Genomic DNA, 17,915 nt, shown 5'->3' on the forward strand with positions numbered 1-17,915 from the left:
GAATGTCCCAACATGACACCAGCAGGAAAAGCTCCTCTTTGGCATCACTCATCTCCAGAGCTTGGAGGTCCTGTGCCTTCATGGGGCCCAGCTCTCTCTTTATCATGTCTAGTTGGGCTTTGCTTCAGGACTTGCTGCCCCATGACAATGCAACCCCATGGAACTGCCTTTTCCTGTGGCTGGCTGCTGCTCTCCTCTTCTCTGCATATTGCAAGTAGTTGGAGGCTGCCTCTGCCCAGGGGCTGCCCTTCTGCCGTCTCCTTGCTTCCCTGGACCTTCAATAAAAGCTCTGTTGCACCACATTCTTGACCCATGGTATTTCTTCATCATTCTTCCAGACTTCCCCCAAAACTCAGAGCCAGGGCAGTTGGGCTGCTGGCTGCACTCCTGCCTTTGCTACTGGGGTCTTTGGGCCGCTGGGGCAGGGCATTGCGACTGAAGATCAGAGGCCCCAGTGGGTCTTGTAGAGGACAGGCCCCTGAACCTCCTCCCTTCTCTCACCGGGTAGAAAGGCAACGCATCCCCAATACTACTTTGAGAACATGACAGAGAATTGGATGTCTTGCACAGCCACCACAGCATGTTTGACCTCTTTATATTGCCTTTTCTATGGTCAGCCGTGGAGGTCTGGGGAGACAGAGAGATGGCCACTACATGGTCAGGGCTGCTGCCACCTGCTGACTGTGCCCACTGGGAAGGGGTGAAGGAGACGCAACCAAATCTGTTCCAGGTTCCCCTCACATCCATGTACCCATTGCAGCCATCCAGAGCCAGGGAGCACAAAGGCCTTGAGTAGGCGGTTAGTGTCCGTACCCGCCTCATGTCCCTTCGTTTCCCAAACGTCTTCTGATCGTGTGATCCTGGCTCTGAACAGTGGTCTTTCTTTGAGACTGTTCCTGCGAGGGAAATCAAGAAGAGCAGCGGGGCAGCACGTTGGTCAGTGGTGGGGGCTCAGGAGAACACGTATCACCCGTAATTGTCAAGCAGGGGAAGGGGAAAACGGCTGTGAACTGTCAGAGCAGCCACAGCTTTCCTCCACCACCTGCGCAGAAGTTTGTGTGTCTCCTTTTGTGCCTGGGGACATCTTTTCCAGTTCTGTCCATCCGCACCACTCCCTAGGCTCCAGTGCAAGGACCACCAGCCAACCACAGGGTGCTGCCTCACATAGCATCCCGTGCATGCTGGGTGAGGGCAGAGTGGTGGGAGGCAGCTGGTGTGCCTCATCACAGCTATTATGGCCAAGTGTTCTGTGGGCCTGGCCATGCAGGTTGCTTTGTGTGCTGGTGTGTGAGGAAGGGCAGCCAAGGCCTGGCAGCACGTCTGCAGCATGGAGCTGTGTGGAGCACTGCTGTCCTACTTGGCCAGAGCTGTTTCCCCCAGCTACAGGTAGGCAAGCTGTGTATACAGGGAAGAGCTTCTGGCCCATTGGTGGGGAAAAGCTTGCCAGTGCTCCATGGAGATTTGGGAGGAAGAGGAGGGAAACTGGAGGGGCTGGAGTAAAGGCTGGTGGGGTCCCTCAAACTCCTTCCTCTGCCCCTTGGCCTCCCTGTTGACTCTAACCAGGCATTTGCCCTTGGGGAGGCTGTGGCGACCCTCTTGTAATGGCCGTGTGTGCAGGGCCTTTGGAGGAGCTGAGGGAGCGCCTGTGGTGCTCTTGAGGACTCCCCAATGGCAGCTCCCACGCCTCACAGGATGAAACGAATGGAGGAAGTGTCACAGAAAAGACAGGGTCCAGAATGTGTTGTAACAGACCTTTTTTTTTTTTTTGTTTTCATGTCCAGGGGAGTAGGGAGATGGCAGAAGTGTAGTCCCTGACTCCTTGCAGAAGGCAGAGCATTGGTGAGCAGCAGCCTTGCAACAGGAGGCATCCAATTCTTAGCTGTATCATCATGGGGCATTGATTCCTAAAGCAAAGCTCTAGCAGGGAGGAGAAGCACAGAGGAGTCCCATGCAGGTACCACGCCTCCAAGATCTTGAGCCCGATGATGATAAAGCGGACCCTTTAATGGCAACATCAGGTGGGAATATTGCAGGCCAATTCCAGAGCTCTCCTTCATCACAGAGTGGAGCCAGAGGTGGGCTTAGCAGGGTCTGCAGTTGCCACTGAGATACCTGAGGCCCCGGCACCAGCCACTGTATCCACAGCTCCCAAAGGCTCTATAGCCTCCATAGTCCCCAAAGGCACTACCGCCTCCAAAAGTGCCGCTAAAACCCCCTGCAACAGCCGGGACTCCCGCCGAGCCAACCACGGCGTGCTGAGGGAAGGAGCTGAGGATGGGCCCGGGCAAGGTGAGCACCGTGGCCGGGGGCTGGATCACCACAGTGGAGTCGGGGCACTGCCGCACGCAGGGCTCGTTGGCGCTGTCAGCCAGCGGGGCCGGGGCAGCCACCCCGCACACAGGGGCACACAGGCTGGAGCAGGACATCTTCCACGTAGGCAAGGAGTACTGCAAAGGGCAGGCAGAGTTAGGCAAGGGTCTGGGGAGAGGCTGTATTGATGGAGGCAGGGAGAGAGCCCTGAGAAGCCTCCAAGAGCACGACTTACCCAGGTGATCTGTTTAGAGACAAGCGGAGGAAGCGGGATAGAGGGCTGCAAAGCCTTCAGCCCTTTTACACCTTTCCCATAGAGCCCATGGCATGGGGCACGATGCGGTGGTGAAAGCCCCAGATATTCATACAATAAAGCTGAAACTCTTTTTTAAACATGTGAAGATGTGAGGCAATTATATCCTTCACCATTGGGGACACTGAGGTACAAACCTGCCCTGGGGAACAGGGAGGTGATGATAAGAAGAAACCATGATTGCCACTAATACGAAGGGTTATTGGCTTCTAAAGCTGACCTCACAGTAACAAGAAACATCAATGAATTTCTAATCCGCAGGTTGATTGGGCTTCAACCATAATGCCAACACTGCCACAATTCTTTGCTTGGTCTTTAGGTGAACTGGAGAGCAAGGAGTACCGCATGCCCCATAGGGCAAGAAGAAGGGCAATGGTTAGGGATGCTCCTCAACTCCCATCCAAATGCTTTGCAGCCCTTGTCTGTACATTGTGATGGTGTTTGGTAGCTTCTTCAAGTGGGTGGGACAGCTTCATCCCTTTACCCAAACTTATACCACCTCTGTTTACCAGCTCATAAAAGGGAAGTAATGACAGGCATGCTTGCTGTGCAGAGGGTTTCAAAGCACTTCTTCTGCTAAATACCCATGACTCTTCCACATAGACAAAGTTTGGGATTAGGAAGAAATCAGAGTTTATTGGTGCCATGAGGTCAGGTTCAGGAGTGGCTGGCCTTTCATGTAGTTATGTGTCGCAGCCTGTTCCTCCCATCACCTCCCCATTCCCCAGGATGCGTTTGAGTCTCTAATTCCCCAATGTGGAGGGATATAATTGCCCTGCATCTCTACGTTTGTCATGATTCATGATGGCTTTATTGCATGAATATCTGGGGCTTTGTCCAATGCCACCTGCCCGATGCTGCAGGCTGTTTCTAGCAGGTATAAAAGAGCTGAGGGCTTCACAGCCCTCTATCCTGCGTCCTCCACTTGTCTCTTACTGCATCACTCAGGTAAGTCCATGCTTTATGTGCCTCTTCTATTCCTCAGCAGTCACTTCATCAATTGGATGTATTGGTGTGGGTTCTGCCTTTGTTTTTGCAGTGTTGTATAGGCTTGGTTTTAATGTAGTGTTTCATAGCTACAGAAAGGATAGATATTGATTTTTTTAGGCATGGTGCTTTGAGCATTCCAATGCAATTGAGTCCTTTGGCTCTCTTTCTTTGTGCTTTGGATGATGTGGTTTTTCCTGTGTCCTCCGTGTCAGGGAAATCAAGTTGTTCACACCAGCTGTCCAAGTGAAAACTGTGCTTATGCTCTGACTGATTTACTTGGTGCAGAGCATTTCCTGGGGCAGAAGCTCCAAGTACAGGACGGCAACAGGGTATTTGCAATGTGATGATGTTCTGACCCCAGCTCTGCCTTCTCTCACAGCTTTGCCTGCAAATCAAAGGATGTCCTGCTCCAGCCTGTGTGCCCCTGTGTGCGGGGTGGCTGCCCCGGCCCCGCTGGCTGACAGCGCCAACGAGCCCTGCGTGCGGCAGTGCCCCGACTCCACCGTGGTGATCCAGCCCCCGGCCACGGTGCTCACCTTGCCCGGGCCCATCCTCAGCTCCTTCCCTCAGCACGCCGTGGTCGGCTCGGCGGGAGTCCCGGCTGTTGCAGGGGGCTTTGGCGGCACTTTTGGAGGCCGTGGTGCCTTTGGGGGCTATGGAGGCCTTGGGGGTTATGGTGGCCTTTTGGGCTACGGAGGCCTTGGGGGTTACGGAGGCCTTGGCGGCTATGGGGGCTATGGAGCCTTTGGGAGCTGCGGATACGGAGGTTGGGCTCTAAGCCACAGGTACCTCAGTGGCAACTGCGGGCCCTGCTAAACTCCAAAGGCCCATGGAATGCAGTGCTGCATCTGCCTTGAGCCTTTACAAACAGCTGCCCTTGATTTCTACCACCAGATGCAGAACAAATATTTCAGTCCCTCTTTCAGCTGTGTCAAAGCAGCTACTTTAATCTACTGCTCCTTGCTTTTTTGCAGAGAATAACCTTGCAGATATGTATTTGGGGGCTTCAGGATATTAACATTGCCTTTTTAAAGCTCCCCTCTATCTGCAATACAGTAGAGCAGTGCTCATCCTCGGGTGAGTGTCTCCCCTCTCTGCCCAGATCTGAGGTTCCTGAATGGTGTTAAGAAGGGGAAATCTTTGAGGTGAAGTCCTGTGTTGTAACTTGCTGCAGCTTTAGTATTTCTGTGATTCCATTTCATTGTTTCTGTGTTTTTTCTTTTCTCTTGTTTTCTTTTTTTTTTTTCTTTCAATTTCTACTGCATTTTCCATTCATATTAAAGAATCTGTATTGCATCAATAAAATTTCTTGTCTGAATTTTGTCTTCACTTTGATGCGAGATATCTTTATACATTGTTGATGATGTGAAATACCAGATGGCAAGTGGGTTTGGTTATATTTTTGTGGAAGCACTGTTTTTCTCTTAGAAAACATTTTGAAATAAAATGTGGGAAAGTTTAAAGGCAAAATTCAGATTTATGCTTTTAATGATTAATAGAGTAATGGAAACTAAACTAGTTAAGCGTTTCTTTCTTGTTGATCCTGTGGGAAAATTATGCACATTTTCACATTAAAAACAATTTAGTATAGAGGAAATTGATACACTTTTCCTTTCCTCTCGATGGAAAGACAAAAGAAAATTTTTATTGGGACACAAAGCAATGTTTTTTCAGCTCATTGGAAACTTCTGCTTATCGTTGCCACCCACCAGTTGTGATGCACCAAGTTTTCACCCTGCAGCATGTCTACTGCCTTTGCTTTCCTCTGCAGGTATCTCTGGAGCTTCCTTTCAGTCTTATGGCCTCAGGGAAGCTCCATGCTATGTGTTGGAAGGCTATGCCTAGGCCCTGGGTTTCTCCACCTGGAGAGCTGCATCCAGCAAGGCATGCCTTGCTTGGGGCTTGGGTCCAAGTGTTGGAAAGTTGCTCTGTCCTGAGATGGACACGGGAAATTTGGCACAGATCATTACCTGAGAAGTGGCAACTGTCAGGGACTCAGGTTGGTCCTGGGGGCTGTCAAATATTAAGCTCATATCTAATGAGATCATGTAGAAAAGTGTGTGTGTGATTTTGTGATACTTGTGCACAAAGAGGAAACATGAAATACCTATGACAACGAATAAATATACTATAAATTCAATTGAGAAGTGAAAGAAAAAAGCAGCAATTATGTTGTAATGAAAACCAAAAGTCATAGTTTGGTATAGAAAATTTATTTGGAAGGAGACAGCTTTTCTACAATTCTGGAACAAAATTGTACATAATATAAAGATTATCTTTCTGGGGGTTCACTGTAGTCTGGTTTATCACCAGGACCAAAGTGATGCAGCCTATATATATACATATATATTTTTTTTTTCCTTCGGTGCAGTTGCTGTGTGCAATTTCTAGCATCCTAAGTCACCTCTCTAGACTCAGTGTCAATAACGTAACTGAAGTAAACAAAGCACAACGTAAGCAGATGACTAAACCAGAAAGCCAGAGGCTAACAAACCTAAGCTAAAGGCAAAAGGAGAAACTGCACATATGAGCTGCCTCTCACAGGTGCTGAGTGTTCACAGCTCTCCTTCAGCTGGAGCCAGGCGATGCCCAATGCTGAGCTCCTGCCTGGCCGCTCAGCCCTCCTGCATTGCCAGGGGCTTGAGCTACCTGAAGCCGCTCCACATCCCAGCTCAGTATGTCCACCGTTTTCCAGAGCGGTACAAGTTGCATGGATGTGTCCATTGGGAAGAATATGTGTAGGAGTATTTAGGAGTGCACCGAGGCTCTGGGCGAGCAATAACCTGCGGGGTGAGTTTCTCCACTGCAGCCTCCAGCCTCCCCTGGGCCTCTGCTGGCAGGGGGGCTGCAGCAGGGGGCTCCGCCAGGGCCACCTCGGAGGGCTCTGAGGCTCCCACCACTGTTTGCTGGGGGTAGGTGGTGAGGATGGGCCCTGGGAAGGTGACGACGACGGGTGGTGGGTAGATGATCACCCGGGAGTCGCCGCAGGCAACCACGCAGGGCTCGTTGCTGCTGGCAGCCAGGGGCTGAGGACACTTCGCCTCGCAGGGGTTGCTGCATGCCAGCTGCTCGGAAGCCATTGCCTGGCTGTGGAGGAGGGTCCTGCAATTTCATTGTGAAGTTAGAAGGGAGGAAAATAGGGGAAAAAAACCCCAAATATACCCTGTGTGCTTGGCTGCTGATACTTCTCTGCTTGACTCCAAGAGATCTTAAGAGAGATAATTTGAATAAAGAAAACAGCATAGCTTCTCTCCCCAGCTCAACAACATTTTACTTAGCCTGCATCTATTTATCTTTTCTAATTTGCTGCTTTAATCGTGCTCCCTCCTCATCCTCTAGGAGCAAAAATCTGGCCCTTTTCCTGTGTGCCAATTCCAAACCACACATGTGTTCTAAAAGCTCCCCGTCTCTTGCAGTATTTCCTGGAGACGGGTTGGGTCTTGTTCCAGCAGCCTCCCTCCTCCTCCCACAGGCAGCCTCTCAGGGCAGTGCCTACATTCTTTGTTTTACAGAGAGGGGTGCAAAGGGCGGGGAGAGCCAGGTTTTCAATAGAAAACCTGAGTACCGAGTGATCTGTTTAGCAGCCTGCTTAACGTCTTCTATTTTCCATGCAAATTTCTGGTATTACCGAGCATTGTTCCATTAAAGCACAGAAGAAATAAAGGCTAAGAATAAAAGGGGGATTAAAAATACCGTTTTAATAAGTAAAACACCACACTTACAATATTTAAATTGTGGATGAATGGTTTTGCCAACCCGAATGCAAAACTTGCAGCTCTAGATTGGGGCTTGGGTACAGACAAATTTAATAATGGTTATTTCTTTCTTCACATTAAATCTCTACATACAAGCTAGTTCTCCGTGGTATAGCATCACACTAATTTTTAAACTTGTAAATCAAAGACATGGTACAGTGAAGAATAAGGAAAAAGTATTAATTTGTTCTCAGTTAAGCCCTGTGTGTTGCAGTGTATTAAATTACTGTCCTTAAACGTTTGAAAATGAGGACTAGGGGATATGGCAGCTTTAAAGCACTCCTCACAGTAAGTAAATGCAGAATGCTTCTAAAGGTAGAGGGAGGATAATTTGGAGCTAATCTATAAAATCAGTAAGTCTTATGTATGGAGAAGTGATATACAGGTTCTTAAATTATGTAGCCAAAAACACTTTATAATAAACAATTAAACCACAAAGCATAAAATGAAAGTATCTTAAAAGCTACTTTGCCTGACTTCAGGAGCTCAGTGCTACCTTGTACAAGATGCTAGCACAGGGAATAGGCAGGGCAATGAGCTCCCATCTATTTACTTGTCTCAGCTGTATTCTCAAAAGTAATTTCAAATATACTCAAAAGGATTCTCAAATACATCATTCTTCAGGGAGAGGGGAAGCATGTCTGCTATTTTTCCCCAAATACCTTTAGGTTAGAATTTAGCTTTGACCCAAAAAAATGCTTACCTCCATCTTTGTAAGAGCATATTAAAATGCTAGCAAAGTCACATTTTATTAGTTAGAAATGAAAGCTTATTTTCCACAGTTACATTATGTAATAGTATCGAACCATCACCAGGTATAATTTGTTGGGACTCCAAATAAATTAGCTAAGATTAGCTAAAACAGATTAAGAATAAAAGCAATGCTGCATCTCTGTAGTTACACCGAACTACCTTCAAACAATGAGGTTTTACTTCAACAGTTGTCTAGAAAATTCCCCCACTTAACAACTGACAAATTTCTTATGCATGGCATATATGTAAAAACAGAGCTAAAATCTATTCTTAGTACTTTTCTGAGAAATTTTCTAAATGGAGAGTAAAATTTCCCAATTCTCTCATAAAATTAGTAGCCCAAAGGAGTCTTGAAAAACTCTTCCTTTTATTTTACAGCCTTTATCCAGCAGACAAAAAAACATCTGTAGAAAGATGCTTACTAATGTCTCTGATAGAGGATTTAGTCCCAAGTTTAACAAAACTTACGCTAAAATAACATTAAACTCAAGATTTTTATAGTTGTCAAATCAGACTTACTCAGTGTACCGCAGAGAACAAGTCAAGAGAAGTAGTGAGAAGAACCTTGCACGGAAATTGTATTTATATCCTTTCTCAGATTGCCTGGAGGATCTGAGACGCCCTTTGTGTAAAGGGCCTTAATTACTTATGAAGCAAACTTTGTTGCATGTATTACTCCTGTACTTGCTGTAATTGTTTTGCTCACTGTTTATGATTATCTAAAGCTAAGTTAGGTAATAATTCAAAATGCAGACTGTAGCCTGCAAGTTCCTTTCATCTTGAAATTTCCTTGTTTTACTCTACTGATTTCATTAGGAATTAAAAATACATGAATGAATAGGCTTCTAGTGACTTACCTTTGCTAAAAACAGGATTGCACCGGGAGTTTTAGAAATGTCAGTGACAAATTGTGTCAACACATGCAAGATTTATTTTCCATATTGGAAATACAGGTAACATCTCCTAACATTCTCCATGCCTAGATAAATCTCTAGAAGCACAGGGCTTCTTCCTCATCTGATATAATGTTAGTGAGGCTGATGGATGTGTTCTTACCCAAGCCAGAGGAGTTATCTGGTGCAAAAACTTTAAACAGCAGAACTATCACAAAACTATCTATTAAATAAAAATGAAGTCATCTCCAATTATGAAGTCTAAAATGAGGAGTTGATTAAATAAATGTTTTACACTTTTCATTCTGTATGAGGTCAGAGCAGTCTAAATCCACTAGGATATTATTACTATTAACATAAAATAACTTCCAAGTTTGGCATACTAACATGTTTGTGAAGTACTTTGAAATCTTGTTTCCCCATGTCTCCAGAATATTCCTGATAAGCTCTACAGCCTGGGGGATGTTTAGGGTGTCTTCATTAAAAAGAATTAAACCCACTGTCATGGTGTTTATGACATGAAATTCTTTTTTAATGTTCTTGGTGTCTTTACGCACAAAGCTTCCCTCCAGAGGGAAGAGAGAGTGCAGTGGACCGATTTCTCAGAAAATGGGTTTCCCACCCACGCCTGTCACTGAGGTCCTCCCCCGCCCTGGAGACTGCCTCCACCAGAGGGAGCCTCCATGTGTTTGGGAGCCTCCATGTATTCAGGAGCCTCCCCTCGTGCACTGCTCCTCTGTGCACATGAGGGCAGAGTTCAGGTATTGGGAATACTGGGGCAGTCTTTGAGCTGTTGATATAGGCCACAGCAGAGGTGGCCTCAGGTTTTCATGGTTTGGTTCTTGCGAGGTGGTGTCAATACGGAGTATGCATCAAAGGAACTCACAATTCAACTGCAAATAGTTTTTTTCTTTCTTTTTTTTTTTTTTTTTCTTTTTTTTTCCTTTTCCTTCTCCGATGTTCTCAAGGTTTCCTGGTTCTAAGTTATGCATAATTTGTAGCTAGAAGACTGCTGCCCCGCCCCCCCCCCCCCCCCCCCCCCCCCCGTATTGCTATTTCAAAACATGACTTTTAAAGCACATGTAACAAGAGTGAAATTCATCCCAATAAAAGTATTCTAGCTAAGCATACTGGATTTTTGCTTCATCTCCACAGCATTTGGGAGATACCCATGAGTACAGGAAATAAGTAGGAACTGAATTCTGGCTGTCATATTAAGATGTAGTCCCTTTGCCCCACAGGAAAATGAACTCTTCAGAATTCCCTCATAATTTAGCAATACTCTACAGATTTATTTTTATTTTTTTTCCCTTCTGGTTTTCATGTTGTACTCTGGAGTGACTCATAAAGGCAACAAAAGGTAAAGAGGAAAGAAGACTGCATACACCACAATATACAATGTTAATATTGTGAGCATCTATTAATTTTAAAATTATTTTAGAAAATTACATCCTTGTGTAAGGCAGGGCCATCATTAATAATAGCTCTTGCCTAGCTAAGATATGATCTATGTGGTCAAACCTGTTCTGTTCAACTTCAGAGCACAGAAGTCTTCTTTGTAAAGCTGAGTCAGGGGCACTTGCTAATGAAGAAATAATCAAAGGAAAATGCTTGTGGATGGATGCTCTGCTGATGTAGATCTGCAACATTCATTCTGGGTACTTCAAAGAAGCTCTACATGCTTACATCATCTGTAAACACATTGTATCAGCAAAAATTCTGCCCATTAGACATGTAAGAATTAAAATATAAGTCCAGATCATTAGCAAATGTTAATCAATTATGTATTAATGTATAGATCCAACATTTCTTATGCTAGCCGAATCTCTGGCTTTCTGGTTTTATACAAACTACAAGTGAAAGTTGAATAATTCAAAATTTGAGGCAGGGCATCAGAGTCTAATTAGGATAATGCCAGAAATGACCTTGATATCTCTCCTTTAAGGTGATACTATTGCCCAACACTAGGCGTCACCTATGGCTATTATCATTATAGACCTATTTGCATAAGCCACATATTCATAAATGATTATGAAACATTTGCAGTTCTCAGCATTCTCATGGCGCTAACTACATAGGGTGTTTCCAGAAACACCTCATAAATCCCAATGTATGGCAGAAGGAGAACAATTGAATAAAGGTGCACAGATACTGGAAAAGTCCACCAGGATGCGTATCAGGCTTCTCCAAGCATGTTTGTCAGTTCAGCAGAACAGGCACTTTTCTGAAGGTCTTTCAATAGCACTAGTGGATTAAAAAAGGGAAATTTTTCTTGTGTAATGGCCTTGTGACAAGTGGTTGCTTGCTGGCTCTCTGCTTTCCAGGCTTGTCAGGACCAGTGACGTGGGGTCCAGGGCTCCATGGATATTCCATGTCTTCACCAATTCATTACTTGTGTTTAACAGCCCAGGAAACAGGGTACAAGAAGCAAAGACTTCTACTTTTTCTTCCCTGCTATGTGGGATTAACCTAGGTTTTGAGCATTGAAAAACAACAAAGAAATGTAAACAAATTGAAGTCTGTGTGAGAAACTCAGAGGAAATAGGTGTTCAAGGAACACAGAAGGAAGCAGAGGGAGCAGGGCAGATGAGACACCTCCTTCACTACGTGCTGACCAGAACAGTGTTGAAATGTATTGTAATACAAGAAAGTCTAAGTGCTAATTTATTAGGAGCAGGAAAGCAAAAGAAATCATTTAAATGATGTAAAATGCGTTTGGAGTTTATGCAGGTTGTGTGTTGTCTCTGATCCTACCATGGATCTTATTTATTTTTCCTGCTAATGCTGTGTTTTGTTATTTGTTTTGTTTTGTTATTTTTATTTTTAACATTTAGATAGAAACGTGAACCCTGCAGACAGGTTTAGAAGACACCGAGTCAACCCTGGTTTATTTAGCCTCCACAGCTCCCTCTAGTTGCCCTGTGTGTCATTACATAACCTGCCTCAGTTTCCCTTTGTTTTGAGTTTTCTTTATTTTTCTCATCTGCTTCCCAAACACTGGCCCCCAGCCCCTCATTGCACAGTGTCAGGCAGCAGCACAGATGGTACCTGGCAGAAAAGCAGCAAGCTGCTTTCCTTCTGCCACAGGTAAGGTGCACAGCCCTAGTCTTAAGTGACTTGTTGCCTTCAACACGACTATAAATATGGATGCTGAAGATGCTGTTTGGTTTCTTAGAATTAAAGAGCAGACCAGATTAAATTGTAACGGTGTACATCCAAATTTCACTACATGAAATGTCATAATCAAGCTGAAGCCTGCCTGGTGTTGACTATGAAAAAGCAATGTAAGGGATGGTCCCTGAATGGGACCATATCTGGGATCATCAGACTGATCTGTCGAAAGGTTTAGAAGGAGCTACTGTTGCTATGTATTTGTCACTATAGATGAGCAGATGCACAAAAGTAAAAGGCTGAACTGCCATTCTAGGTGAGCACAAGTTATAGAGAAAATGGAGCCAGACCCTTTATGGAGGCAGATTGCAGGTATATGAGGAGCAATATGTGTAAACAATGAGAGGTGTTCTGATAGGAGGAAAAAAATTCCTGAGAAAGAACAAGAGTTTGGATCAGAGACCTAAGAAAAATCTTATATTAACCAATAATTAGATCTGAGTCTGGTGCAATTTGGCTCTATCAAACTCTAACATCCCTCTGCTATTCTGAATGATGTTATATGAAATAATTGTACATATCTGAAACTTCACTTTAAAGCAGTTATTTCTCAATGAAAATTGAATGAAGAACATGCAGAATGGGTTTTGGCATATAGGAAGAGGGGGGGAGGGTGTCAATCTTGTGGTAGTAGAGTTTACTGAAACACTGATTATTTCTAATAATGCAGTGTGGTGCATATAGAAGATTTTGTAGAGCCTTCACAAAATTCTTTGAAAGTATTTGCTCTCAGCATTCCGCAGGATATATTTAACAAGTGAGTTTCCCCTCAGGGAGATCCCACATATTCACCTCAAAATTTAAGGACAATTTATGGTATGGAAACCTGAAGTTATTTAATCAGGATCAAACCACAGGAATGTAAACAAATTATACAGGAGAATGAAGAAAGTATTTTTAGCAATCTGTGGGTGTAGCAGCTTAATTCATTGCGAGTCATCCTATGTCCTCCCTGGCAGACCTCAGAGTTGGGATGGTTACAGGGTGAGAAATGCTGTCTGGCACACAGACCTCTGCTGCCACATCACAGCCTGGGGGTCTGGCCCTTAGTGGCAGTAAAAATAGTTAGAGCTCAGGGGCTGGAAGTGAGGATTACTTTGTCAGTAAAGTGCCACAAATGAAGTTTGTACATGTAATTTAAAGTGCTCTTTTTTACTTGATATTTTTGTGCAGAGCCTGATAAGGTAGGGTTCAATTTGTTTTGTTCCTGTGGTTGGTGCAGAAAAAGTAAAAACAAGTATGAGATGAGAATTTTGAACTTGTTTCTTCTAAAACAGCCATAGATAGGTGTTATTACTGAACAGTTCCTTTAGAGGGCAGACCAGAAATTAGGGATAAAGAATGTAGAAGTAGCAATTTAGGGAATAAAGAGAAGACAAGAATACGAATAGTATGAGTAGATTATTATGGTCCTGCGTGCACATAGAAGACCTCTGAAATGGAAGAGGGGTAGAAGAGAATGTTAGGGAGAATCAGGAACATAACCTACCTCATGGGAAAGTTTGAAGTGATGAACTTTTGCATACTCAGGGTTTATTATTGAATGCATCTGATCCAGATAAATAGCTACTTCTTAGTAAAGATCGGATCCCAGGGCATCAAAGTTGAGTTAAGTGATATTAACTTTATAATAGGCACTTTGCCTATGTAAATCAATACAAAGCACTTTGGAATTATTTTGAAACTCTTTCCCTGAGGGCATTTTGGAGATTTCCCAGTGAATGATTTTCTCTGAGACCCTCAGAGAAGCACCTCCCAAACTGCAGGGAGCAGTTGGGAGTATAAATCTGATTAAGCCAAAGCCCAGGTAGTACAGAAACAGTATGCAGCAATAGAAGCAGGCTTCTAGTACACAACCTGGACCCCAGCAGTCCTTCCCCTTCCTAGAGCGCATAGTTCCATGGAGCTTCCCAGTGCTGACATCAGTGCTGTGCACACCTGCCCTCCTTTTTAGGATGGCTGTTTTTTGAGTGTTGGGACCACGTAGCAACTGACTGCATCAGCAGCAAAGTTACACCTATATGCCAGGTCACTTATGGGTCTGTGACCAACACAAGCCTTGCACAGATCCTTGGGAAAGGAATAGCAAGGAACATATACACTCTCCCCTTGTTGTGGGGTTTGGCCTGAAGGATCCGGGATCCTCCATCACCAATGCTAGGACAAGTGTCACAGCTAAATCTGTAGGACGTGTAGTGGTAGCAGGTTTGCAGGTGAGAAGTAGCTACTAGTGCCTGACTAGCTGATCTGCTATTACATAAACCACTATGTGAGATATGTTCATGGGGCTGGACTATTGCAGGGAGCAGATATTCAAAATACATGAATATTTTGTATTCATGCCCAATGTAAGCTGAGTATAACACATACTGGGTTGCTAAAGGGGAGAGAGAGGGAGATGCCTGGATTCCACTTTCTTGGTGTTTGTCCCATGCACTTCAAAAAGCCTTAGGGTATGCGAGAGGTGGTTTGTTTAAAATGGAGGGGAAAATAAAATAAAAAAAAAGAAAAAAAAAAGCTTGTTTTCATGAAAAGCTGTAAAATAATGATCTCACCTGCAAAATACTTCTTGAAATCCTCACACATTTCTAAAGTGTGGATGTTACTCAACATCTGGATGTCTAAATCTGAAGGCATACACTTAGTTTTGTAACACTGCATGTGTACAAACATAATTAATGTTTATGAAATAACCTGGAAACTTCAGAGATACGTGCTATTACTGCAAGGATCACATAGAATCCATCAGAAGTGGGTCTAATTTATGGGAATAGAAGCTACGGCTTTAATTTGCAGACTCCAAGAGTTCGAGTAGATTAGTATGGAGAGGATGTCCTGGGGGATGGGGAGGGCTGTTGGAAATAGTCCTCTGGGAATTACAATGAGGGAAGAAGGTTTCCACTTGAAAAATCTTGTGAGGCATCAGCATTTGTCTCTGACTTCAGGGTACAAATTTTTATGTAATTTTTCATGGATTTACTCCTACAGGCCTAGCCTCAAATCCACCCCCTTCTACTTGTCTTTTTTTCCAAACATTTTGGAAACACAGGATAATGGGGTAGGGGAGAAGTAGATGATCCTTCCTAGTCACAGAATATAGACAATTTAAAAGCAGAATCACTCCCCTGCTTGGCTTCTTCAGCACATTAATACTTAGCCTAATAGCACATGAGTTCTAGCTGTTGTTTGTTGGCCAATTGATGTTTGCTTTGCATTTTTAAGTTGCATGTATCCAGGTTGCAGGTGATTTTTGCACAAGTTGTCCCAACAGAGTGACCCAGAGACTGCCACAGTGCCCTGCTGTTGCGAGTGCTCAGCTGACGATTTTACGCAGTTTTGGGAGAATAGACTTGCTAGTTTGCTAGGAAACTCATGGTGGCACTCAAGACAATCTGAAAATCTGCATGTGTTGTGCATCTCTGAGCTCCTAACAACTGGGGAAGGAGTGAGGAGGGTACTTCATGGTGCTCTATGCTGCTGTAGCCAGGTGGATTCCTGTGAACCACTGTGCTGCTGTGCAGGGCATGGCCCCCTCTGAATACAACAGCATTTTTCTTCCACGCAAAAATGCAGTTGGGATGGATGCTTTAAAAAATGCAAAGGTTTCTAAACATCAGGTAGTGATTTAGTTAATGCTGGTGTGGGTGGTGCACCTCAGGCAGGTGACAGCACAGCTTGAGGTGGGACTCATAAGGGTTCAAAAATAGAGTGTAGGGGAAAAAAAGGAAAAACAAAAAGTGCATGCTGCATGATAATGTTTAATGCGAATGAAAAGCTGAATATACATGCACAAAATTAGATGGATAGGATATAATCAGAAGAGTTCCAGGACTTCATGAGGGTCTACAGTGAATCTCCAGTTCCATGGTTCTGCATAGGTTGTTGTTTTTTTGCTCACAAATATTTCACAATGAAATCTGCTGTTACAAGTGCTTGAACTTTTTTTTTTTTTTTTTTTTTTTTTGCCCTGGTTTGCATTAAATGAGATATAGGCAGAAAAATAAGCTGGTAAGCCAGTACATCATGGGTCTTAAGCAGAAATAAAGTATAAGGAAGACTTACTAATGCCTAAGAGCTAACTTTTTTTTTTTTTTTTTTTTTTTTTCGGGGGGGGGGAGGGGTGGTAAATGCTGGTTCAGCAAAGTATACACGTGAGTGTCAATTTTGATTAAAAAAAATCTTTTGGGAACCCAAGATTTTCAGTCGTATAATTTTAAGAAATTGTGTTTTCAAGATGAATTGATAATAAAAAGTCAATGTTGGCATAAAATCTTTAATTTATTGAGAGATACAGTTTTGTCAAACCAAAAATATTTTTTTGAAAATCTTGTTTCTTGGAGAATTCTTTTTCATTTCATCCTAATTTTGGATAAGATCAATGGTGAAATTCCAATTTCTTGTGGTTTGGAAATTCTAGTCCTCATGCAGGTCTAGTGCCAGGAAGCCATGCTTTTATTGACTCCACTGGGAACTGTGGGAGCTCAGCACTTCTACAACCCATTATCCATAAACTTAGTCATGATCTGTCTTTTCAGTTCTTGTTTTTACGTAATCCAGCATGGATATCCATGGATTTAGGCTGGCCTGCAAGTTCTATAACAAAATGGCTTGGAGAAGTGAGGAGACAAAGTATTACAGTTTCCTGTATCAAAAAATGGTAATCCTGAGTTACATGCTGTCCCAGAACCACACATGCCCCTGAACCCAAGAGATCCCCTGGAACCAAGTAAATTCCCGATATCGAACAGTGCAGTAGATCCCACTATGGTTTGCTGAGGGAAAGTGGTGAGAGTTGGGCCTGGATAGATCACAGAATATGGTGGTGAGTCAGGTTCCACTATGTCCACTATCGTGTCGGGGTATTTTATGACACAGGTCTCATTGGAGGTGAGGGCAAATGGCTCAGGGCATACCACCCCCGGCGGCAGGCAACACTCGTCGTAGGGAGACATGTGATGGATCCAGACCTGAAACACAGCAAGAGGGGAGGAGAGAAAAGGCAGTTGTCAGTCCAGCAAGAAGATAACATATTGGATGTCAAGATTTTTGGAAGACAGGGTTGTGTGCTAGATATAGCAATTGGGAGTATTCCAAGTTGCAAGTATTTTAGGTGACTGGATGTCCAGTATCCTCTTTTTGCAATCGTTTGTCTCCCTCCCACTGCCTGTTCAAACCTTCCTGAGAGCTGTAACCAAAGCCCAACTCTGTGTTAAAACTCCAGTTTTAATCCCCAGCACTGGCAAAATCAAAATACAGGGATGAAGCAAGTTACCTCACCTCACCTGGTTAAAAGTGGAACAGTAAGAAATGGGATGGAGATCCACCCATCTTTTATTAGTCTCATTAGTTATCCTCCAGATTACAGATTCTTTTATTTGAAATCACACAGCTCTTTAAAACTGCTCCTGATATCAAGGTCAGGTTTTCTTGGGCATTGTTTAATTATAGATTAACAAGCAGTCCTTGCCCTGAATTGTGCCCACACTAATTAGGTGCGGCAAACACAGTGAGGGAGAAGTGATAATTTTCTTCACTTGATCAGTGTGGAACTGATGTGGAAGAGATTAAGGGTTGGCAGAAAGGGTGGGCCTAAACTGATTTCCCAAATGAATCCCAACATTTACTCCATGAGTCTACAGGAAAAAGAAAATTCAGGGGAGATTTCTTGTCTCCATCTAAATGTCTTGTTTTAGCCACGCGTCTGTGTTGTCCTCTCCCAACCTCAGGGCT

General features: G+C 44.0%; 2 protein-coding genes and 1 pseudogene across 3 annotated transcripts; 1 reads left to right on the forward strand and 2 right to left on the reverse strand.

Moving 5' to 3' along the window:
- Positions 1–2,081: 2,081 nt before the first annotated feature.
- Positions 2,082–2,426, reverse strand: LOC311424978 (claw keratin-like; the record flags this gene model as incomplete). The annotated part of the gene is made up of 1 exon (XM_084500468.1): positions 2,082–2,426. One exon carries the CDS (start codon positions 2,424–2,426, stop codon positions 2,082–2,084), a length of 345 nt encoding a protein of 114 aa, XP_084356594.1.
- A 1,586-nt stretch (positions 2,427–4,012) lies between these two features.
- Positions 4,013–4,429, forward strand: LOC311424947 (claw keratin pseudogene; annotated as a pseudogene). Its single transcript has one exon. The product of its transcript is annotated as a claw keratin pseudogene (transcript).
- Positions 4,430–6,285: 1,856 nt separating this feature from the next.
- On the reverse strand, positions 6,286–6,693 carry LOC311424949 (uncharacterized protein; the record flags this gene model as incomplete). Its single annotated transcript, XM_084500456.1, has 1 exon — positions 6,286–6,693. One exon carries the CDS (start codon positions 6,691–6,693, stop codon positions 6,286–6,288), a length of 408 nt encoding a protein of 135 aa, XP_084356582.1.
- Positions 6,694–17,915: the final 11,222 nt, after the last annotated feature.

Source organism: Aythya ferina, assembly GCF_964211825.1.
Source record: "Aythya ferina genome assembly, chromosome: 29".
In the NCBI taxonomy this organism is placed as follows: domain Eukaryota; kingdom Metazoa; phylum Chordata; class Aves; order Anseriformes; family Anatidae; genus Aythya; species Aythya ferina.